The 24685-nt window shown below is 45.7% G+C and overlaps 1 gene segment (V, D, J or C); it reads left to right on the top strand.

Moving 5' to 3' along the window:
- Positions 1 to 9535, top strand: part of LOC109926246 — a 10147-nt gene extending 612 nt beyond the window's left edge. The window contains 1 exon segment of the C gene segment in view: positions 9203 to 9535. Within this exon segment, the coding sequence occupies positions 9203 to 9535 (333 nt within the window).
- Positions 9536 to 24685: the final 15150 nt, after the last annotated feature.

The following is a 24685-nucleotide window of genomic DNA, read 5'->3' as shown; positions in this document are numbered from 1 at the left end:
TAGCCTCCTGCCAGTCTCAGTGTGACGGACACGGACAGAGTTTGATGCGAGCTCTGGCTCCCTGTCCCAGTCTCTGATCTCACTGACCCCAGCAGCAGCACAGTGAGACACCGAGTTCCCACCTCCCCCAGCTTTAACTCTACTCAATCACACACTCACTGAATTGTTACAGTGCACAAGGAGGCCATTCCGCCCATCCTGTCTGGACCGGCTATCTGAATGAGCAATTCACTGAGTGTCATTCTCCTGCCTTTTCCCTGTCACCCTGCACATTGTTACTTTTCAAATAACAGTCTCATTCCCTTCGGAACGTTTCATTTGAAGCTGCCTCCACCACACTCTCAGGCCGTGCATCCCACACCTTAACCACTCGCTGGCTGAAAATGTTTTTCTCCATCTCACTTTTGCTTCTCTTATCAATTACTTTTAATCTGTGGCCTCTCGCTTTCAATTTTTCACAAGTGGCAACATTTTCTCCCCATTTACTCTGTCCAGCCCCCTCCTGATTTTGAATACCTCGAATACCTCTCGGCCCTCTCTTCTCCAACGAAGTCCAAACTTCTCTAATGAACTTCATAATGACGTCCCTCATCCCTGGATCCATCTTTGGGAATATATTTTGCTGTGTCTACAAAACATTTGCATCCTTCCTGAATTATTCACATTTTCAATGCCCAGCATGATTTTATAAACCTCTATAAGGTCACAGGTCAGCCTCCTACGCTTCAGGGTAAAATGTCATAGCCTTACCAGCATCTCATAGTCATGCAGTCATACAGCATGGAAACAGACCCTTCAGCCCAACTCGTTCACACCAAGCTGATATCCTAAACTGATCTCGTCCCATTTGCCAGCATTTGGCCCATATCCCTTAAAGCCTTCCTATTCATGTACCCATTCAGATGTCTTTTAGGAATGCTGTAATTGTAACATCCTTCACCACCTCCTCTGGCAGCTCAATCCATATGCACACCACCCTCTGCGGGAAAAAGCTACCCCACAGGTCCCTTTTGAATCTTTCCCCTCTCACCTTAAGCCTAGGCCCTCTAGTTTTGGACTCCCCTTCCCAAGGAAAAGACCTTGGACATTTACCCTATCCATGCCGCTCATGATTTTATAAACCTCTATAAGGTCACGCCTCGGCCTCTGATGCTCCAGGGAAAATAGCCCCAGCCAATCAGCCTCTCCCTATAGTTCAAAACCTCCAACCCTGACAACATCTTTGTAAATCTTTTCAGTACCCATTTAAGTTTAACAATATCCTTCTTATAGCAGATCAGAATTGTTCACATTATTCTAAAAGTGGCCACATCAATCTCCTGTACAGCCGCAACATGATGTCCCAAATCATATACTCAATGCAGTGACCTATAAAGGCAAGCGTGCTAAACGCATTCTTCATCACCCTATCTCCCTGTCACTCCACTTTCAAGGAAAAATGCACCTGCATCCATAGATCTCTGTTCAGCAACACTCCACATTGCCCTCCCATTAACTGTCCTGCCCTGGTTTGCCTTTCCAAAATGCAACACCTCACATTTATCTAAATTGAACTCTGGCTTCCACTCCTCCACACATTGCCCCATCTGATCAAGGTCCCATTACTCTGAAATAATCTTCTTCACTATCCACTGTACCACCAATTTTGGTGTCATTTACAAACTTATTAACCATACCTCCTATATTCACATCCAAATAGTTTATTTAAATGATGAAAAGCAGTTGACCCAGCACCAATCCTTGCAGCACACCACTAGTCACGGACCTCCAGTGCGAAAAGCAACCCTCTACCACCACTCTCTGTCTCCTATCTTCAAACCAATTTTGTATCCAAATGGCTAGCTCTGTCTGGATCCCATGAGATCTAACCTTACTAACCAGCCTACCACATGGAACCATGTGAAACACTTTGCTAAATTCCATGTAGACAATGTTTACTCTTCTGCCTGCATCAATCCTCTTTATCACCCTTTCAAAAAACCTCAGTCAAGTTGCTGAGACATGATTTCCTGTGCACAAAACAACATTGACTATCCCTAACCAGACGTCGCCTTTCCAAATGCATGTAAATCATATTTCTCAGAATCCTTTCCAACAATTTACTCACCACTGACATCAGGCTCACCAGTCTAAAGTTCACTGGGCTTACTTTGCAGACTTTCTTAAATAGTAGCACAACATTAGCCACCCTTGAGTCTGTCATCAGCTGACCTGTGGCTGTCAATGATACAAATATCTCAGCAAGGGGCCCAGCAATCACTTTCCTAGCTTCCCACAAAGTCTGGGGATACACTTGATCAGGTGCCAGAGATTTATCTACCTTTATGCATTTTAAAAACTCCTCTTCTGTCATGAGGACTTTTGTCAAGACCTAACTATTTATTTCCTCAAGTTCCTCAGTTTCCGTTCTTTCTCCATGATAAATATTGAGACAAAATATCCATTTAGGATCTCACCCATCTCCTATGGCCCCACACATAGGTGGCCTTGTTCACCTTTAAGGGACCCTATTCTCTACCCACTTACTCTTTTGCCCTTTCCTTATTCAACATTATTCTATCACTTTTGCCCTCAAAAGAGCTCAGGAATTTTTTGCCCTCCCTCAAATATACATTGGCTGTCCCAGAACTACATCCCCTATTATTCACCTCAGGACTTTCCTGCCAACCTTTGACCCCAGTTGGTTCAGACCTGATGTGTCCTTACCTCATGGAATTGGCACTTTCCCCAGTGAGTCATTTTGACCCTGAAATGGCCTTTGGTCTTTTCCACTGCCACCCTAAACCTTGTGATACAATGATCACTCTTCCCTAAATGACCTCTCACTGACACTTGATCTACTTGTGCCTCCATCATTCCCAAGATTCAGGTCTAGCAGATCCTCCTTTCTCATTGGACTGGAAACACACGGCTGGAGAAAATTCACCTGAACACACTCTCACAACTCTGGCCACTCTCTGCCCTTCACACTTCTACTATCCCAGTCTATATTCGGATAATTAATGTCCTCCATTATAACATAGAACATAGAGCATAGAACAGTGCAGCACAGTACAGGCCCTTCGGCCCACAATGTTGTGCTGACCTATTATCCTACTAAGATCAATCTACCCTGCATACCCAACATTTTACTATCCTTCATGTGCCTATCCAAGAGTCGCTTAAAAGTCTCGAAAGTATCTGACTCCACTACCACTGCCGGCAGTGCATTCCACATGCCCACCACTCTCTGTGTGAAGAACTTACATCTGACATCTCCCCTACACCTTCCTGCAGTCACCTTAAAATTATGCCCCCTCGTAATAGTCATTTCCGCCCTGGGAAAAAAATCTCTGACTATCCACCCTATCTATGCCTCTCATTATCTTATAAACCTCTATCAAGTCACCCCTCATCCTTCTTCGTTCAAATGAAAAAAGCCCTAGCTCCCTCAACCTTTCCTCATAAGACCTGCCCTCCAGTCCAGGCAGCATCCTGGTAAATCTCCTCTGCACCCTCTCCACAGCTTCCACATCCTTCCTATAATGAGGTGACCAGAACTGAACACAATATTCCAAGTGTGGTCTAGCCAGATTTTTGTAGAGCTGCAGCATAACCTGGCTGCTCTTAAACTCAATTCCCCTGCCAATGAAAACCAACACAATACCCCTTCTTTACAACCCTATCAACTTGGGTAGCAACTTTGAGGGATCAATGGACATGGACCCCAAGATCCCTCTGTTCCTCCACACTGCCAAGAATCCTGCCATTAATCCTGTATTCTGCATTCAAATTTGACCTTCCAAAATGAATCACTTCACACTTTTCTGGGTTGAATTCCATCTGCCACGTCTTTGCCCAGCTCTGCATCCTGTCAATGTCTATAACAACTCTGCAATGTTTGCAGCTCTCTGTAAATTCCTCACAGATTTGTTCCTCTACATCCTTCTCACTGGTGACCTATAGACTGCACTGAGGATTCTGTGGACCTTGGTGTTCCTCTCTGATATTCCCTCCTGGTTCCCATAGCCCTGCCAAGTTAGTTTAAACCCTCTCCAACAGCACTAGCAAATCACCCCATAAGGAACTCAGTCCCAGCTCTGTTCAGGTGTAAGCAGTCTGTCCATTTCCCACCCCCCCAGAGCCAGTCCCAATGTCCAAAGAGTCTAAAGCCCTCCCTCCTGGAACCTCTTTCCAGCCCCACATATACCTCTCTTACCCTCCTGTTCCAATTCTCACTTGTGTGAGGCACTGGGAGTAACCTGGAGATTCATAGTTTTGAGCTCCTGCTGCTAATTCCCTGCCGATCTCCCTAAATTCTGACTGCAGGACCACATCCCTTTTCTCCCTCTGTCACTGAGACTGATGTGGACCACGACTGCTGACTATTCCCCTTCTCCCCTCAGGGTGCTCTGCAGCTGCTCAGTGACATCCTTGACCCTGGCACCAGGGAGACAACACACCGTCCTGGATTCCCATCTGCAGCTGCAGAAACACCTATCGATGGCTCTCGCTCTCGAATCCCCTCTCACTATCGCTCTTCCAGTCTTCCTTGTGCCCCCCCACTCCCCGGACAGCTGAGCCACCCGTGGTGCCATGGGCTTGGCTCTGGCTGCACTCCCCAGATGAACCATCATTCCCATCAGGATTCCGAACTGAATCCTGGTTGGAGAGTGGGATACACTCAGGGGACCCCTGTACTAGCTGCCTGGCTCCCCCATTCCCTCTCTCCCTGCATACTCTGAAGCTGCGGAGTGACCACATCTAGAAACATGCTCTCCACGGAGCTCTCAGCCTCACGGACTCTCTGCACTGACACCAGCTGCTGCTCAAGCTCCGAAACCCGGAGCTCCAACTGCTGTCACTGACCACACTTCCTGCACTCATGGTATTCCAGGAGCCGGGAAACATCCTGAAATTACCGCATGGACTAGGATGCACACTCTCTCCACTCCCTGGTTATCTCTTGGCAAAGTTCTGATGACAAACAGCTAGAGCAGGGCTCACAATCCAGTGCTTTCAGTGTTCTGGACAAACTCTCCAGAAGACTTTAAGGTATAGGAGCAGAAATCAGCCATTCAGCCCATTGAGTCTGCTCTGTATTTTGATCTTGGCAGATATGCTTCTCAATCTCATTCTCCTGCCTTCTCCATGGAACATTTGATACTTTTTCAATTAAAAATCTACCTATCTCTGTCTTAAATACAGTCACCGACTTGGCCTCCACACCCCTCTGTGTCAATGCATTCCACGGATTCACCTCTTTCTGGCTGAAGAAATGCCTTCTCCTCTCAGCTCTAAAGGGTTGTCCCTTCACCCTGAGGCTATGCCCTCGGGTCCCAGCCTCTCCTACTTGTGGAAACATCTTCGCCTCGTCCACTCTATCCAGACCTCTCAGTATTCTGTAAGTTTCAATCAGAACCCCTCATCCTTCTAAACTACATAGAGTACAGACCCAGAGACCTCAACCACTCCTCATATAACAAACCCTTTATTCCTAGCATCATTCTTGTAAACCTTGTCTGAATCCCTCCAATGCCAACACGTTGTTCCTTAGAACATGTGTCCCAAAACTGCTCACAATATTCAAAATATAGTCTGACCAGAGCCTTATACAGCCTCAGCAGAACATCTCTGCTCTTACATTCTAGCTCTGTTGAAATGAATGCTAACAATGCATTTGCCTTCCTAACCACCAACTGAACCTACATGTTAACCTATCGAGAAATCTGAACAAGGACTCCTGAGTCCCTTTGTGCTTCAGATTTTCAAAGCCTTTCCCCATTTAGAAAATAATCTTTGCATCTCTTCTTCCTACCAAAGTGCAAAACCTCGCATTTTGTATTGTATTCCATCTGCCATTTCTTTGCCAACTCTCCGAGCCTGTCCAGGACCTTTTGCAGCCTTCCCAGTTCCTCAACACTACTTGTCCCTCCCACCTATCTTTGTGTCATCTGCAAACTTTGCAACAAAGCCTTCTGTTCCTTCATCCAGATCGTTTATGTATAACGTGAACAGTTGTGGCCCAAACACTGGCCCCTGCAGAACTTCACTAGTCACCGGCTGCTATTTATCCCCACTCTCTGCCTTCTGCAAGTCTGCCAATCCTCTGTCCATGCCTGGACCTTGCCGCTAACACCATGGGCTCTTGTCTTATGTCGAAGGCCTTCTGGAAATACAAACAGATCACATCCACTGATTCTCCTTTGTCTAACTGGTTCATTGCCTCCTCAAAGAATTCTAACAGATTTGTCAAGCATGATCTCCCATTGATGAACCGGTGCTGACTCAGTCTTTTTTTTACCATTGCATTTCCAAGTCCTCTGCAATTTCATCTTTAAATTGAAGTGTAAAATCTTACCAACAACTGAGTCCAGGCTAACTGGCCTATAATTTCCCATCTTCTGTCTCCCTCCCTTCTCAAACAGGGGTATTACGTGAGCCATTTTCCTGTCTTCCGAACCCACTCCCCTGCCCTGACTCCATTAATTCCAGATGCCTCCACATCTCCAATGCCTCCACAATCTCCTCAGTGATCTCCTTCAGAACTATCTAGTGTAATCCATCCAGTCTGAGTGATTTATCCACTTTCAGCTTCACACATGCAACTCTTTCCCTGAGGCTGGAATCTCCTGATCCTGACCCTCGCACCTTTCAGGGGTCATGGGGTCATTGGGAGCAGTGACCCTGTCTGACACCAGGACACTGAGAACCCATTGCAGACTCACCCTTGACCTCAGCCCAGTGCTGGGCAGCAACATTCCAAATGAATCTAGAATCTTCTACACAGACACCCAACATGATTCCTTCCTGAAGTACGTTGATCCCAGTCTGCTCCAATGTTCTTGGATAAGTTCTGCCAATCCGTGAGTGATCAGAGGTTTGTTAAAGAGATATCGAGCTCCATCCTACTTTCCAACACTTGCTCCGTAGCTTTGGAGGTTTTAGTGTTTCAAGTGAATATCTAAGTGTTTTTTCAAAGTGATGAGGATTTCTGCCTCTCCCACACTTTCAGACAGTGAGTCCCAGATCCCATCAGCCTCTGGGTGAAAATATTACTTCTTAATTCCCGTTGAACCCTGTCCCCAATTCATTTCAGTCTCTCCCCATGGTTATTGCCTTCTCTGCTGATGGAAAACAGTCCTTCCTATTCACTCTACCCAGGCCCCCCACCATTTTACACACCCCCATCAGATCTCCCCTTAATTTCCTCTGTTCCAAAGAAAACAGTCCCAGCCTATCTAATCATTCCTCAAAGCTAAAACTCCCCATTCCTGACAAAATCCTCATTCCATCAAGGAATAAAGAAAAAAAGTTACCCCACTTGTCTTCTTAACCACCTTACTTACCTGTATTCATGAAGCACATGGTCACGTCTTCCACCTCCACACAGGGGTTACTTCCAGATTCAAATTGACGAGTGACTTTTCTTCATATCAGAGAAACAGATAAAAACAATGTACATAGGAGCAGGGAGTAGGCCATTCAGCCCTTCAAGCCTGCTTCACCATTCAGTATAATCATGGTTGATCATCCAACACTGTACCCTGTTCCTGCTTTCTCCCCACATCCTTTGATCCCTTTAATCCTTAAACCTAAATCTAATTCCTTCTTGAAAACATTCCCCATCTAATTCTCTCATGCTAGAAAAATGGATGAGAATAGTTGGATTGTTGTTTTTGACCAGCATGGACATGATAGGCTGAAGGGCCTTTTTCTGTGCTGTAGGTCACTATGACTCTATTATTCTATATTGTGAATAGCTGGGGAACAAGCACTGATGCCTGTGGTACCCCAACTGGTAACTACCTGCAATTCAGGCAAAGACCCATTTATTGCGAATCTCTGTGTCCTGCCTGCCAACCAGTTCTCTATTCATGTCAGTACCCGACCCCCAATCTCTTGTTCTTTCTGTGTTTATAAAACACCGTTGGGATTTCCCTTATTCATTTGGACATATTCCATCCTGTCAGCTCTTTGCTTTTAATTTCATTCGCGCACTTTCTAATCTCCTCTTGGCTTTGTGCATGATTGAACTCCGGGTCCAACATCACCTTCCCTGTTTGGTCTTCCTTACTCTGGCTGCTTTCTCACATCCTGGACTGAGAGTCTGGATTTGGGAATCCCACCCTTACTCTTTGTGGGAACAGATTCTGAACGATCTCTGCTTTGTCCTTGGAGGCCTCCCACTGCCCTGACACTGTTTTCCCATCAAGTCGCTGTTCCAGTCCCCTTTTACCAAATCACCGCACAGTTTCGTAAAATGGTTCATTCTCAAATGAAAACTTTCACACATGCTCCACGGTTCCCCATTTCCATCCCTACTGTCAATCTCACTGAGTTCTGATCACTGTCACTAAAATATAGTGACGATAACCGACGACCTGTCCTGGACTTCCCATGTAGATGCGACAGTCAAGAAGGCACAACAACGCCTCTTCTTCCTCAGGCGGCTCAGGAGATTTGGCATGTCCATAAGGTCCCTCACTAACTTCTACTGATGCACCATTGAAAACAAACTGTCTGGGGACATATTGGCAACTTCTCTGCGCAGGACCATAAGAAACTACAGAAGGTTGTGCGACAGCCCAGACCATCACAGAAGCCAATCTTCCATCCATAGACTCCATTTACACAGCTTGCTGCCGCAGAAAGGCTGCCAACATCATCAAAGATCCATCCCACCAGAAACCTGAATACATGCAGGAGCAGGTTCAGGAACAGCTTCTTCCCAGCCATTATCAGATGGATGAATGGACTCTCTAGATTCAAATAGAGCTGATCTTGCTAACATGCCCTGTGCAATGTAACCTTTATGCTTCTGTCTAAGTTTTTCTGATCTGTACATTCTTTGCTTACTATGATCTGCCTGTACCGCTTGTAAACAAAGCTTTTCACTGTATTTCAGTACATTGGACAATCAATCAATCAATCAATAGCCCTTCCAGCTGCCTACATTCATTCTCTAAACGATGGTCCAAAACTGTCCCTTCTCTTTCTGCTGCTTCACCATCACCTTCTCAGGAGCAATTAGGGATGGGCAATAATTGCTGGCCCTGCCAGTGACACTCACATCCCAAGAAGCAATTTAAACAATGCCTGTTCTTTTGTCGGGTTTGTTAGTTTTTGGCTACAAATATTCAAATGAATTGTTTTGCCAATCAATGTTTGATAAGTTCAAATCTCTTCAAATGGCATGTATTAAACTTGCTTCTCTTGTCTTTCAGGCCGTGACAGGTCTCAGCCCAAGCTGACCCTGCTACCCCCCTCCCCGGAGCAGGTCCAGACCAAGGGCACTGCCACCCTGGTGTGCCTTGCCAATCACTTCTATCCCGATGAGCTGGAGGTGCAGTGGAAGAAGGATGGTGTAGTCATTTCGGACGGGGTTCAGACCAGCAACTACCTGCGAGCTTCGGACAGCACCTACAGTGTCAGCAGCCTGCTGACCCTCTCTGGCTCTGACTGGGAGTCCAACGCTCGCTTCTCCTGTGCTCTCACCCACGTCACACTCTCCTCTCCCCTCAGTAAGACCATCAGGAGATCAGAATGTGTGTAGTGTGTTTGAGACAGTCCACAGAGGAGACATGACTTTAAATAGAACAGGGCTGAGCTGGCAGGACAAAGGTCATTGTCAGCACAGAATTTCAACTCTCTTCCTTCTCGGGACTGGCTCAGAGACACTTCTGAGGTTCAGGGGTTAAGGCACGTCATTGGGACAGTGTAGAGGGAGCTTTCCTCTGTATCTAACCCCATGCTGTCGCTGTCCTGGGAGTGTTTGATGGGGACAGTGTTGACTTGTGATGCCAAGTAAAACCTCTCGAAGATGCTGAAGACTGTCAGCTGCACAAAAACATCCTACTCCTCTGATGCTGCTTGGCCTGCTGTGTTCATCCAGCTCTACACCTTGTTATCTCTGAACCTCAGAAGTCTCTGCTTCAGTAAACCAGACCTCCTTCCTGCTCAGCCGCTAGTTCCAATTTAAGGTTTCGTCATTGTTTAAAGGGACGTGACTCTCATGTTATTGAGAAAATCTCCACAAGTGTTCTCCATTGTGGCTGTGAAATTTGTGCAGCTTCCTCTGTCTGGGCTGTTAATTGCAGTGTCTTTTTCTGTCAATGTCAATGTGGAAAAGGGAATAAAGATGAAGAAGATTCAGTCTCGATCTCTTGAGTGTTTTGGAAATGGGCCACCTCCCTCAGCTGATTGGCTGCATTTCAATTAGTCACTGTCACGATTGGCTACTTAGCATGTCAATCAATGTCACATATCGTTGATTGACTTGAGAGCCAATCAATCAGTTTCAAATAATCCCTTTGACTGGAATTTGTCGAGGTTACAACATTCCAAACAGTACAAAAACTGAAACCTGCTGGGATTCAATCATCACAATCTGAGGTATTCAGTCTTCACTCTGTTGGTCCAGACCCAGCTGGTGGGATCACACTGTGCACTCTCTGCTGGTAACACCTGAAATGATTTTCGGCCAACTACAGATGCTGATGGTGGTGTCTCTCTGAAAGTAGGTGTGCAAGGTCAGAAGTCAAACAATGCCAGGTTATAGTCCAACAGGCTGACAGTGAGACATTGGAATGGTATGTTGCCTCCCTGGAGGCAGGATCAAAAATATCTCAGACAGTACAGGATATTCTCAAAGGGGAGAAGGACCAGCAGGAAATCGTTGTACCTATTAGAACTAACAGCATAGGAAGTGTAAAGGACAAAATCCTGAGGAGAGAATATAGGACGTAAAGCAGGAATTTAAAAAGAGGTCCCCGAGGCTAGTAATATGTGGATTACTTCCGGTGCCACGAGCTCGTGAGGGTAGAATAGGAAGGCATAGACGATGAATGTGTGCCTGAGGAGCTGGTGTAGGGTCATTGGAATCTCTTCTGGGGTAGAAGTGACCTGTATTAGAAGAATGGATAGTACCTGAATTGGAAGGGGACTAATACACTGGCGGGGAGATTTGCTCGAGTGGCTCGGGAGGATTTAAACTAGTAAGGGGCATGGGGTGGGGGTGGTATGTGGCACCCAGGGAGATAGTGAGGAAAGTAATCAGTCTAAGACTGGTACAATTAGGAAACAGAGTAAGTCAAACAGGCAGGGCAGGCAGGAACAAAGTAGAGAGCGAGGTAGGCCTGGAAAATTAAACTGCATTTATTTCAATGCAAGAGACCTAACAGGTAAGGCAGATGAACTCAGGGCATGGTTGGGAACATGGGACTAGGATATCATAACGACTACAGAGACATGGCTCAGGGATGGGCAGGGCTGGCAGCTTAATGTTCCAGGGTATAGATGCTATAGGAAGGATCAAAAGGGGGCCAAGTGAGGAGAGGAAGTGGCATTTTTGATTAGGGATAAAATTATGGATGTGTTTAGGGAGGATATTTCTGGGACTACATCCAGGGAAGTTATTTGGGTGGATCCGAGAAAAAGACAGGGATGGTCATCTTTCTATAGTACAATAGAACCCCTAATAGTCAACGGGAAAGTGAGAAATAAATTTATAAGGAGATCTCAGTTATCCTTATGAATAATAGGGTGGTAATGGTAGGGGATTTTAACTTTCCAAACATAGACTGGGACTACCATTCAAGGGTTTGGATGTAGAGAAAATTGTTAAGTATATACAGGAAAATTTTCTGATTCAGTATGTGGATGTACCTACTAGAGAAGGTGCAAAACTTGACCTACTCTTGGAGAATAAGCCAGGGCAGGTGACTGAGATGTCAGTGGGGGAAAACTTTCGGGCCAGTGACCATAATTCTATTAGTTTTAAAATAGTTATGGAGAAGGATAGACTAGATCTAAAAGTTAAAGTTCTAACTTGGAGGATGGCCAATTTTGATGTTATTAGGCAAGAACTTTCAAAGGTTTATTTGGGGCGGATATTCGCAGGTAAAGGGATGGCTGGAAAATGGGAAGCCTTCAACAATGAGATAACGAGAGCATGTTCCTGTTAGGTTGAAGGGCAAGGCTGATGGATGTAGGGAATGCTGAATGACTAGAGAAATTGATGTTTTGGTCAAGAATACGAAGCCAGGGAACTATAGGCCATTGAGCCTGACATCGGTGGTGAGCAAGTTGTTGGAGGGGTTCCTGAGGGGCAGGATTTACATGTATTTGGAAAGGCAAGGACCGATTAGGGATAGTCAACATGGTTTTGTGCATGGGAAATCATGTCTCACTAACTTGCTTGAGTTTTTTGGATAAGTGACGAAGAGGATTGATGAAGGTAGAGTGGTGGACGTGATCCCTCTGGAGTTCAGTGAGGCATTCGACAAGGTTCCTCATGGTCAGACTGGTTAGCAAAGTTATATCACATGGAGTACAGGGAGAACTAGCCATTTGGATACAGAACTGGCTCAAAGGTAGAAGAGAGAGGGTGGTGGTGGAGGGTTGATTTATGGACTGGAGGCCTGTGACCAGCAGTGCAACAAGGATTGGTTGTGGGTCCACTGCATTTCATCATTTATATAACTGATTTGGATGCGAAAATAGGAGGTATGGTTAGTAAGTTTGCAGATGACACCAAAATTAGAGGTATAGTAGAGAGAGAAGAAGGTTACCTCAGAGTACAATGGGTTCTGGAATAGATGGGCCAATGGGCCGAAGAGTGGCAGATGGAGTTTAATTTAGATAAATGTAAGGTGCTGCATTTCGGAAAGGCAAATCAGGGCAGGACCTATACACTTAATGGTAAGTTCCTAGGGAGTGTTGCTGAACAAAGACACTTTGGAGTGCAGGTTCATAGTTCCTTGAAAGAGGAGTCACAGGTAGACAAGATAGTGAAGAAAGCATTTGCTATCCCTAGCTTTATCTGCCAGTACATTGAGTATAGGAGTTGGGAGGTCATGCTGTGGCCGTAAAGGACATTGGTTAGGCCACTTTTGGAATGCTGTGTGCAATTCTGGTCTCCCTGCTATAGGAAAGATGGTGTGAAACTTGAAAGGGTTCAGAAAAGATTTACAAGGGTATTGCCAGGGTTGGAGGATTTAAGTAGGGAGAAGCTGAATAAGCTGGGGCTAATTTCCTTGGAGTGTCGGAGGCTTAGGGGTGACCTTATAGAGTTTTATAAAATCATGAGTGACATGAATAGAGTAAATAGATTGGGTCTTTTTCTTTTCAATGGTGAGGGAGTCCACAACTAGAGGGCATAGGTTTAAGGTGACAGGGGAAAGATTAAAAAGGTATCTAAGGGATAACTTTAACACACAGAGGGTGGTGCTTGTATGGAATGAGCTGCCAGAGGAAGTGGTGGAGGCAACATTTAAAAGCCATCTGGATATGTATATGAATAGGAAGTGTTTAGAGGGATATGGGCCAGATTCTGGCAAATGGGACTAGATTTATTTCGGACATCTGGTCGGCATGGATGATTTGGACTGAAGAGTCTGTTTCTGTGCTGTATGTCTCTATGACTCTCGGTTTATTTGAAATCATAAGCTTTCAGAGCACTGTCCCATCATCAGGTGAAGTAAAGAAAAGCATGCAGGCACAGAATTTTTTTAGGCAGAGAGATCACTGGGCAGTGAGATCAAATGACCATACAAATAGTGTGAGTGGAGTGTTGATAGGCTGAATAATAAGACTCTGCAGGCAACCAAAGTTGTCAGTCAGTGTGAGTAAGGTGTCAACAGCTGAATAGTAAGTGAAGGCATGATCCATAATCTGATTAATTAAGGCAGAGAGATAATTACAAAACATTTAAAATAAGATGGTGCTGGAGACAAACCAAATGGCTGGCATAACATGACAGATACAAGAGTCGTATGCTGAGGGTCTAAGCAAAGTAACAAGTAATCCAAAAACTGTACAAACTAATTAAAGTAGAGAGATCATTACAAGTTATCAAGGTGATGGTGTCAAAACAGGACTGTAAGGACGATTTTACAAATGCAGAAGAGTGTGGTGGGGTTACATGTGGCAGGACATGAACCCAACATCGCGGTTGAGGGTGTCTTCATGGGTAAAGAACTTTGTTACCAGTTTCTGCTCGGTGATTCTACATTGTTGTGCACCTCAAACGTCGCTTTAGAGGACACTACCAAAGATTGGAGACTGAATGTCTTTGAGCAATGAAGTGTTTCCCGATTGGAAGGGAACATTCCTGTCGGGCAATTGTTGTGCAGTGTCCATTCATCCATTGTCGTAGTTTCTGCATGGTCTAGCCAATATACCATGCCTCAGGGCATTCTTGCCAACATTGGCTGAGTCACATGAGTATCTGCTGTGTATGTGATCTTAGCAACCATGTTGAAAGTTTGTGAGTTCAAATAAACCTGTTGGACTATAACCTGGTGTCGTGCGACTTCTGACCTTGTCTATCCCAGTCCAACACCAGCACCTCCACATCATGAGTGTGAGTGTCAAACTCTGCGCAGCCTGTAGGTGTGTGTGTTACCTTCTGCTGCCTGTAGGTGTTTCTGTGTGTGTGTGTTACTCTGTGCTGCCTGTAGGTGTCTCTCTGAGTGTATCTGTGTTACTCTGTGCTGCCTGCAGGTGTCTCTCTGAGTGTGTGTGTGTTACTCTGTGCAACCTGTAGGTGTCTCTCTGAGCATGTGTGTGTTACCCTGTGCCTCCTGCAGGTGTCTCTCTGAGTGTAGGCATGTTACTCTGTGCTGCCTGTAGGTGTCTTTGAGAGTGTGGGCGTACTCTATGCTGCCTGTAGGTGTGTGTCTCTGAGCAATGGATTGAAAACTGGGGTTTGTGATGGGGATTGAAGATTAGGCTTTAATCTTCTCAAAACAGGGTCAGAAGTCACACAACACCAGGTTATAGTCCAACAGATTTATTTGAAATTACAAGCTTTTAGAGCACATGAGCTCATGTGTCTAGAGGATCTGGGGCAGCATGGTGGCCCAGTGATTATTACTGCTGTCTCACAGTGCGAGGGGCCCAGGTATGATTCCACCCTCGGGCAACTGTGCATGCGGAGCTTGCACATTCTCCCTGTATTTGCGCGGGTTTCCTCTGGGTGCTCCGGTTTCATCCCACAGTGCAAAGATGTGCAGGCTAGATTATGGGCCATGCGCTGGAAAATGAGATTAGAATAGTTAGGTGATTGTTTTTGACCGGAATGTATGTGATGGGCTAAACAGCCTTTTTCTGAGCTCTATCGCTGTATGAATATGGGCAGAGCTGGCTGGAGTAGATTGGGGAAGAGGTTTAACAATAAAGATGGTTGAGGAACAATGACAGACTTTTAAAAATACATTTTGTAGCTCACATCAAGTACATATTCCTGTGAGGAATAAGGATTCTTGGAAGGGCATCAACTAACCATAGTTAACCCAGGAAGTTAATTATAGCATCCGTTTGAAAGAAAAAATACATACAATGGTGGCAATTTTCTGGTAAGCCAGAGGATTTGGCAAAGCTTTAAAAACGAAATAAAATGACTAAAAAAAAGGGAGGAAACTAATAAACTTGTCGGTGATATCCAGATGAAGAGAAAGGGCTTCTTTAAACATATAAAAATGAAGGGAGAATACAATGTGATCACAGGCCCCTTAAAGAATGAAACTGGTGAAATAATAATGGGGAGTGAGGAAATGACAGAGGAGTTGAATAAATAAATAAATGTCTTCACATTCCAAACTTACTAAATATTCAAAGGTCAAGAGTAGGAGGGGAAATTAACATAATAGCTATCACTAGAGAAAAAGTGGTAGGGAAACTAATGGAGCTAAAGACCAGTAAGTTCCCTGGACTTGACAGGATACGTCCTGGGATATTAAATGACATAGCTATAGAGATAATGGATACATTGGTCGTAACATTCCTAAAATCCTTATTTTCTTGTCCCAGAAGATTGAAAAATTGCCAGTTCAACAGCTTTATTTAAAAAGGGGAGATGAAAGAAAAACAAAATTAAATGCCAGTTAGCTTAACATCTGTTGTTTGGAAGATAGAGTCAGAGAGGTATTTAGCACGGAAACAGCCCCTTCAGTCTAACTCATCCATGCCAACAAGTTTTTCTTATTTAATCTAGTCCCATTTGCCAGCATTTGGCCCATAACCCTCCGGTTCATTTACCCAGAGATAGTAGGAACTGCAGATGCTGGAGAATCCGAGACAACAAGGTTCAGGGCTGGATGAACACAGCAGGCCAAGCAGCATCATAGGAGCAGAAAGGCTGACGTTTCGGGCCTAGACCCTTCATCAGAAAAGGGGGAGGGGAAGGGGGTTCTGAAATAAATAGGGAGAGAGTGGGAGGCGGATAGAAGATGGATAGAGGAGAGGATAGGTGGAGAGGAAACAAACAGGTCGAAGAAGCGGGGATGGGGCCAGTAAAGGTGAGTGTAGGTGGGGAGTTAGGGAGGGGATAGGTCAGTCCAGGGAGGACGGACAGGTCAAGGGGGCGGGATGAGGTTAGTCGGTAGGAGATGGAGGTGCGGCTTGAGGTGGGAGGAGGGGATAGGTGGGAGGAAGAACAGGTTAGGGAGGCGGGGACGAGCTGGACTGGTTTTGGGATGCGGTAGGGGGAGGGGAGATTTTGAAGCTTGTGAAATCCACATTGATACCATTGGGCTGCAGGGTTCCCAAGTGGAATATGAGTTGCTGTTCCTGCAACCTTCGGGTGGCATCGTTGTGGCACTGCAGGAGGCCCAGGATGGACATGTCGTCTGAGGAATGGGAGGGGGAGTTGAAATGGTTCGCGACTGGGAGGTGCAGTTGTTTATTGCGAACCGAGCGTAGGTGTTCTGCAAAGCGGTCCCCGAGCCTCCGCTTGGTTTTCCCGATGTAGAGGAAGCCACACCGGGTACAGCGGATGCAGTATATCACATTGGCAGATGTGCAGGTGAACATCTGCTTGATGTGGAAAGTCTTCTTGGGGCCTGGGATGGGGGTGAGGGAGGAGGTATGGGGGCAGGTGTAGCACTTCCTGCGGTTGCAGGGAAAAGTGCTGGAAAAGTGCCACACTCACAGCCTTGGGTCTCTGTCGGCAGAAGCTGCAATCTTGAGGGAGTACTGGTCAATGGTTTGTGCCAAACACCTCCAGTGGCTGTGGTCAACATATACCACAAATCTTCATTGAATAGATCAGTATGAAAACACAAGACTCCAAACCAAAAACTAAAGTTGGTGGCTTCCTCAGAGCTGGACTGCATGACAGAGAGAGCTTTGGAAGCAAATGCAGTGTGTTTGCCTTTGTAGATTGCATGCTGCCAGAGCCTTCTAGGAGGCATCTAACTCCAGGGTAGCTCTCTCTCTAGGGTCTTAAAATTACATGTTTGATGGTTCCAGTTGTGACTGTTTCACTGCTTCAAAAAGCTGCCGGTAACCCTCAAGTCAAAGGAGGGAGAACATCATTTCTCAGGAATTCTCTCAATGATGAGACTCTTGAGCAAAATGGAAGTATATGGCAATATGAAATTGATGAGACTGAGGCATTTTTGAAGATTGTCCTTGTCTTGAGGAGTTAGCATGGCTTTTATGTTCAATATTTTCTTCAGATCATTGATATGACATTTTTGACTGCTGAATACCAATCCTTTATTTTGCATCACTCCTTTAGCGCTTTGGCTGTTCATCCTGACATGTCAAGAGTGCATAGTCCTTTGTTCCCAATTCCTAAGCAAATCTTAATAGTTCACTTTTCTACACCAAATTGGAGAACCGTTAGATCAACAGAACATACAGCCTCTGGTTGTTTTAATAGTCATGATGTACAAGAAACAGAATAACTCTTGAGCAGAAGGAAACCTTCAGCCTATCATGTCTCTGCTGTATCTCTGCAAGAACAGCTCAACTAGTCCAGCTCCAGATGAAATTTTCTGTAGAAGATGCTGAGAGACCAAAATGTTGTGCATGTGGAGAGGACGTTTCCCCCTCCGGAAGATTCTAGAACTGGAAACCAGGCGGACCCCACTGTCAACAGAAATTTCTCTCAAAGGATTGTGAGTGTGTGGAACTCTGCTTCCCCAACATTTTCAGGAAGAGAGTTGGTGGCCATTTTTACAGCAGGTTGTTGTCAAACAAGGGGGTGAAAAGTGGAGGGGTCTGTGGGTTTGAGATTACAATCAGATCAGCCAGAAGCTTACTGAATAGCAGAACAGGATCTTGGGCTGAATGGCCTTCTCCTGTTCCTAATTCACATATTTACATGTACATCTGAGCAGGGAAAAACACAGGGGTGGTGGGGGATGGGGAGAGAGAGAGAGAGCGGTAAAGAGAGGGTGAGAGCGACAGGGAGAAAGAGAGGGAGGGAAAGAAAGGAAGAGAGAAGGAGAGTTAGACAGTGATAAATAGAGAACCCTAAACTCAGAGAAGGACAGTTAGAGAGACAGGGAGAGTCAGGCAAAAAGAGAACGGGGCTCTGTCACTGATGCATATGGAAAGGTGGAAAGATTGACAGAGATGGTGAATGACAGGAGGAAGGCAGATGGTAGAGCAGTGTGGCTGGGTGACAGAGTCATGGAGATTGACAACACAGAAAATTGCCCTTCTGCCCATTGCATCTGCACCAGTCAAAAACAACCATCTCACTTTTCTAATCCCATTGCCCAGCACTTGGCATACAGCCTTTTATATCTTGGAATTACAGGCGCACATCGAAACACCGCTTCAATGTTCTGAGGGATTCTGCCTCTCCCACCCTTACAGGCAGTGAGTTCCAGATTCCCACCACCATCTGGGTGAAAACAACTTTTCCTCACATCCCCTCTAAGCCTCCTGCCCCTTACTTTAAATCTATGCCCCCAGTCACAGATCTGGAAATAACTCCACAGAGGCTGGTATCCTGTCACCAAGTCACCCTTTATTTACACATGAACTGTCCTTGACTGTAATGCCTCATACAGGGTTAGTCACCAAAAAGTCTGAATCCCCGATACGCAACCTGTTTATGTCTGTGAATACTCTCTCCATTATATCCTTGTAAATATTTGAACTTCTCTTTTGAAAATCAGTTGGGATTTTTTTGATAGCACTGTATCTTCCCTACAGTCTCACCTCTCTTGATCCTCATCCTTGTCTGGTTAACTCTTCCCATTTCCTTCTCTTCTTTCAGTTCATTTCATTTCAGTAAAGTCTGTGATATTTCCATGGAGGATGTGTACTTTGATTTGATTTTTTGTGGTCACTTGTACCTAAGTACAGTGAAAAGCTTTGTTTTGTGAGCAGTACAGGCAGATCAGTGCAAACAAGGACATACAGATCAGAGGGTGTTTAGACAGAGAGAGGAATACAAGGTTACAGTTGCACAGGAGGTGCACAAAGCAAGATCACTTTTAGCAAGATCAATATTATATGTAGCTAAAGAGGTCCATTCAGCAGTCTAATAAAACAGAGAAGAAGCTGTTCTTGAACCTGTTGGTGCATGTGTTCGAGCTTTGTATGTTCTGCCTGACAAAAGAGGTTGGAAGAGAGCATTACCGGGGTGGGAGGACAGCTTTTCCATGGCAACAAGAAATGTAAATGGAGTCTGTAAATGGAACTTTCTCCGATACAGCGATGATATCATCAGTGTAGCTTCCCTCTCTCATCTGGAATTGGAAAACTTCATCAATTTCGCCTCCAATTTCCACCCTGCCCTCACTTTCACCTGGTCTATCTCTGACTCCTCCCTTCCCTTCCTCGACATTTCTGTTTCCATTTCTGGGGATAGACTGGCCACTAATATCCATTACAATTCCACTGACTCCCACAGCTACCTGTACTATACATCCTTACACCCCACTTCCTGTGAAGACTCCATCCTATTCTCCGTCTCCGTTGCATACGTTCAGACGAGACCAACTTCGACAAGGGAGCCTCTGAAATGTCCACTTCTTCCTCAACTGAGGATTCCCCAGCTCGATTGTCGACAGGGCGCTCAACCAGGTCTGACCCACCTCCTGCACTTCTGCCCTCACCCCTTCCCTTCCCTCCCACAACAGCGATAGGGTTCCCCTTATCCTCACCTATCATCCCACCAGCATCCAGATCCAGAAGATCATCAGATTCCATTTCCACCACCTCCAGCAAGATGCCACCACCAGGCACATATTCCCCTCCCCTCCCTTGTCCGCCTTCCGCAGGGTCTGTTCCCTCTGGGACACCCTGGTCCACACTTCCTTCACCCCCAACACCTCCCCACAGCCCTACAGCACCTTCCCCTGTAACCGGCGAAAGTGCAGCACCTGCCCATTTACCTTCTCCCTCCCCAGTATCCAAGGGCCAAACACACCTTCCAGGTGAAGCAACACTTCACCTGCACTTCCCAGAATCTAGTCTACTGCATTCGCTGCTCACAATGTGGCCTCCTCTACATTGTGGAAACGAAGCATAGACTTGGCGACCGCTTCACAGAACATCTACGTTCTGCTCGCAAAAAAGACCCTGAACTACCTCCCTGCCACTTCAATGCACCACCCTGCTCCCTGGACAACATCTCTGTCTCTGGCTTGCTGCAGTGTTCCAGTGAAACCCAACGCAAGCTGGAGGAACAACACCTCATATTTCGCTTGGGGACCCTACAGCACTCCAGACTCAATATTGAGTTCAATAATTTTAGGGCCTAAACTCTCCCATGTCCCAGACCCCACCCCACACACCAGGCCTTGTTACCACATAGCCTGCCATTACACATCCCCTGTTGTTAATAACTAACAGCGCCTATCAGCAACTACTCACCCTTCCAGCCTGATCGTTAGCAATTCCTTTGTCTGCCCAACTGTCTTTCTCTCTCTTTGGGCTCTATCCTATTGTTTACTCCATTTAGCTCCATTTTTGCAGCAGCAGCGGGAGCAGTGAGAGCGAGGACTGGGGGCTGCCGTGAAGGTCAGTTAATTGCTTAAAAGCTTACCTCGTGGGATCAGCGGCCTCCATTTTTGCAGCAGCAGCGGGAGCAGTGAGATCGAGGACCAGGGGGCTGCCGTGAAGGTAAGTTAATCCTTTAAAAGCTTACCTCGTGAATAGGCGGAGCGCACGCTGAACAGGAGCGGACACGGGACGGCTGAGTAAGTGAGGTAATATATGTGGAAAGGATTGCAAGGATGATTCGGGATAGGAGCGAAAGTAACAGGGTAGTTGTTATGGGGGATTTAACTTTCCAAATATTGACGGGAAATGCTATAGTTCGAGTACCTTAGGTGGGTCAGTTTTTGGCCAATGTGTGCAGGAGTGTTTCCTGACACAGTATGTAGATAGACCAACAAGAGGCGAGGCCACATTGGATTTGGTACTGGGTAATGAACCAGGCCAGGTGTTAGATTTGGACGTAAGTGAGCACTTTGGTGATAGTGACCACAATTCGGTTACATTTATTTTAGTGATGGAAAGGGATAGGTATATACTGCAGGGCAAGAGTTATAGCTGGGGAAAAGGCAATTATGAGGTGATTAGGCAAGATTTAGGATGCATAGGATGGAGAAGGAAACTGCAGGAGCTGTGCACAATTGAAATGTGGAGCTTGTTCAAGGAATAGCTACTGTGTGTCCTTGATAAGTATGTACCTGTCAGGCAGGGAGGAAGTGGTCGAGCGAGGGAACCATGGTTTACTAAAGAAGTTGAATCTCTTGTCAAGAGGTAGAAGGAGGCTTATGTAAAGATGAGGCATGAAGGCTCAGTTTAGGGCGCTTGACAGTTACAAGTTAGGACCTAAAGGAGAGCTAAGAAGAGCCAGGAGGGGACATGAGAAGTCTTTAGCAGGTAGGATCAAGGAAAACCCTAAAGCTTTTTATAGGTATTTCAGGAATAAAAGAATGACTAGAGTAAGATTAAGGCCAGTCAAGGACAGTAGTGGGAAGTTGTACATGGAGTCTGAAGAGATAGGAGAGGCGCTAAATGAATATTTTTCGTCAGTATTCACGCAGGAAAAAGACGATGTTGTCGAGGAGAATACTGAGATACAGGCTATTAGACTAGATGGAATTGAGGTTCATAAGGAGAAGGTGTTAGCAATTCTGGAAAGTGTGAAAATAGATAAGTCCCCTGGGTCGAATGGGATTTGTCCTAGGATTATCTGGGAAGCTAGGGAGGAGATTGCAGAGCCTTTGGCTTTGATCTTTATGTCGTCATTTTCTACAGGAATAGTGCCAGAAGACTGGAGACTAGCAAATGTTGTCCCCTTGTTCAAGAAGGGGAGTAGAGACAACCCTGATAATTATAGACCAGTGAGCCTTACTTCGGTTGTGGGTAAAGTGTTGGAAAGGATTATAAGAGATAGGATTTATAATCATCTAGAAAGGAATAATTTGATTAGGGATAGTCAACACGGTTTTGTGAAGCGTAGGTTGTGCCTCACAAACCTTATTGAGTTCTTTGAAAAGGTGACCAAACAGGTGGATGAGGGTAAAGCGGTTGATGTGGTGTATATGGATTTCAGTAAAGCGTTTGATAAGGTTCCCTACGGTAGGCTATTGCAGAAAGTACGGAGGCATGGGATTGAGGGTGATTTAGCGATTTGGATCAGAAATTGGCTAGCTGTAAGAAGACAGAGGGTGGTGGTTGATGGGAAATGTTCATCCTGGAGTTCAGTTACGAGTGGATCTGTTTTGGGGCCACTGCTGTTTGTCATTTTTATAAATGACCTGGATGAGGGCGTAGAAGAATGGATTAGTAAATTTGCGGATGACACTAAAGTCGGTGGAGTTGTGGGTAGTGCGGAAGGATGTTGCAGGTTACAGAGGGACATAGATAAGCTGCAGAGCTGGGCTGAGAGGTGGCAAATGGAGTTTAATGCGGAAAAGTGTGAGGTGATTCACTTTGGAAGGAGTAACAGGAATACAGAGTACTGGGCTAATGGTAAAATTCTTGGTAGTGTGGATGAGCAGAGAGATTTCGGTGTCCATGTGCATAGATCCCTGAAAGTTGCCACCCAGGTTGATAGGGTTGTTAATAAGGCGTACGGTGTGTTAGGTTTTATTGGTAGAGGGATTGAGTTTCGGAGCCATGAGGTCATGTTGCAGCTGTACAAAACTCTGGTGCGGCCGCACTTGGAATATTGCGTACAGTTCTGGTTGCCGCATTATAGGAAGGATGTGGAAGCACTGGAAAGGGTGCAGAGGAGATTTACCAGGATGTTGCCTGGTATGGAGGGAAGGTCTTGTGATGGAAGGCTGAGGGACTTGAGGCTGTTTTCATTAGAGAGAAGAAGGTTAAGAGGTGACTTAATAGAGACATACAAGATGATCAGAGGATTAGATAGGGTGGACAGTGAGAGCCTTTTTCCTCGGATGGTGATGGCTAGCACGAGGGGACATAGCTTTAAATTGAAGGGTGATAGATATAGGACAGATGTCAGAGGTAGGTTCTTTACTCAGGGCGTGGAATGCCCTGCCTGCAACAGTAGTAGACTCGCCAACTTTAAGGGCATTTAGGTGGTCATTGGATAAACATTTGGATGATAATGGAATAGTGTAGGTTAGATGGGCTTCAGATTGGTTTCACAGGTCGGTGCAACATCGAGGGCCGAAGGGCCTGTACTGTGCTGTAATGTTCTATGTTCTATGTTCTACTCCCTATCCCACCCACCTCCCTATTTTCTGCATATAAACTGATGTTTTCCCAGCCACTATCAGTTCTGAGGAAGGGTCACCAGACCCGAAATGTTAACTCTGTTTTCTCCTTCACAGATGCTGCCAGACGTGCTGAGCTTTTCCAGCAACTTTGTTTTTATTTCTGTAAAAGGGACGTTGGCTTCTGTTATGGTCTGGACTGTGTGCACAACTTTCTGTCGCCCCTTACAGTGCTGGGCAGAGCAGTTGCCGTTCCAAGCCATTATGCACCGGATAGTATGCTTTCAATGGTATATCTGTAGATGTTGATGATGGTCCTTATGGACCTACTGAATTTCCTAAGCTGCCTGAGGAAATGAGGCATTGTTGTGCCTTCTTGGCCATTGCATATGCATGGGGCGTCTAGGACAGATTGTCGGTTGTCATCACTCCCAGGAACTTGACACTCCAGACCCTCTCCACCACAGCTCCGTTGATGTAGATGGGGGCATGTTCTCCTTTCTTCCTGACGTCAACGATCAGTTGTTTTGTTTTGTTTTGTTGACCTTGAGAAAGAGGTTGTTATTATTGCACCATGATAACAAACAGTCTATCTCCTTCCTGAATTCTGACTCATCGTTGTTTGATATCTGACCTACCACGGTGGTGTCCTCAGCAAACGTCTAGATGGCATTCATTTGGAATCTGGCCACACAGTTGTGGGTGTACAGGGAGTACTGAAGGGGCTGAGAACCCACCGTTGCAGGTCACTGATTGCAGGCTTTGGCTCAGGAAGCTGAGGATCCAGCTGCAGAAGGCTGAGCCAAGACCTAGGTCTCGGAGTTTTGAGATTCGTCTGGTAGGGATTATGGTATTGAAGGCGGAGCTGTAGTTGAAGAGTAGGAGCCTGGCATAGGCGTCCTTATTATTCATATGTTCCAGAAATATGTGTAGGGCTCTGTAAATGGCATTCACTATGGACCTGTTTTGCTGGTAGGCAAATTATAGGGAATCGATGCAGATGAAGGCTAGAATTGATGTTGGCCATGACCAGCCTCTCAAAGCACTTCATCATTATGGAGGTCAGAGCCACTGGGTGGTAGTCATTCAGGCACGTTGCATGTGTTTTCTTTCATACTGGGATGATGGTCATCTTTCACTTGAAACTGCCAGAGACAAGGTCCCACCACTTCAATAGAAGGAAGGCCAATGTTTGCAGCAAGCCTGAACCCTTGTGTACTTTGTTCGAAGGATTCCATGTGATCTGCCAGCCTCCATCC

This window comes from Rhincodon typus, chromosome 10 (assembly GCF_021869965.1).
Source record: "Rhincodon typus isolate 14 chromosome 10, sRhiTyp1.1, whole genome shotgun sequence".
Classification (NCBI taxonomy): domain Eukaryota; kingdom Metazoa; phylum Chordata; class Chondrichthyes; order Orectolobiformes; family Rhincodontidae; genus Rhincodon; species Rhincodon typus.
The sequence above is the reverse complement of the archived record's forward strand: the minus strand, read 5'-3'. Positions and strand labels throughout refer to the sequence as shown.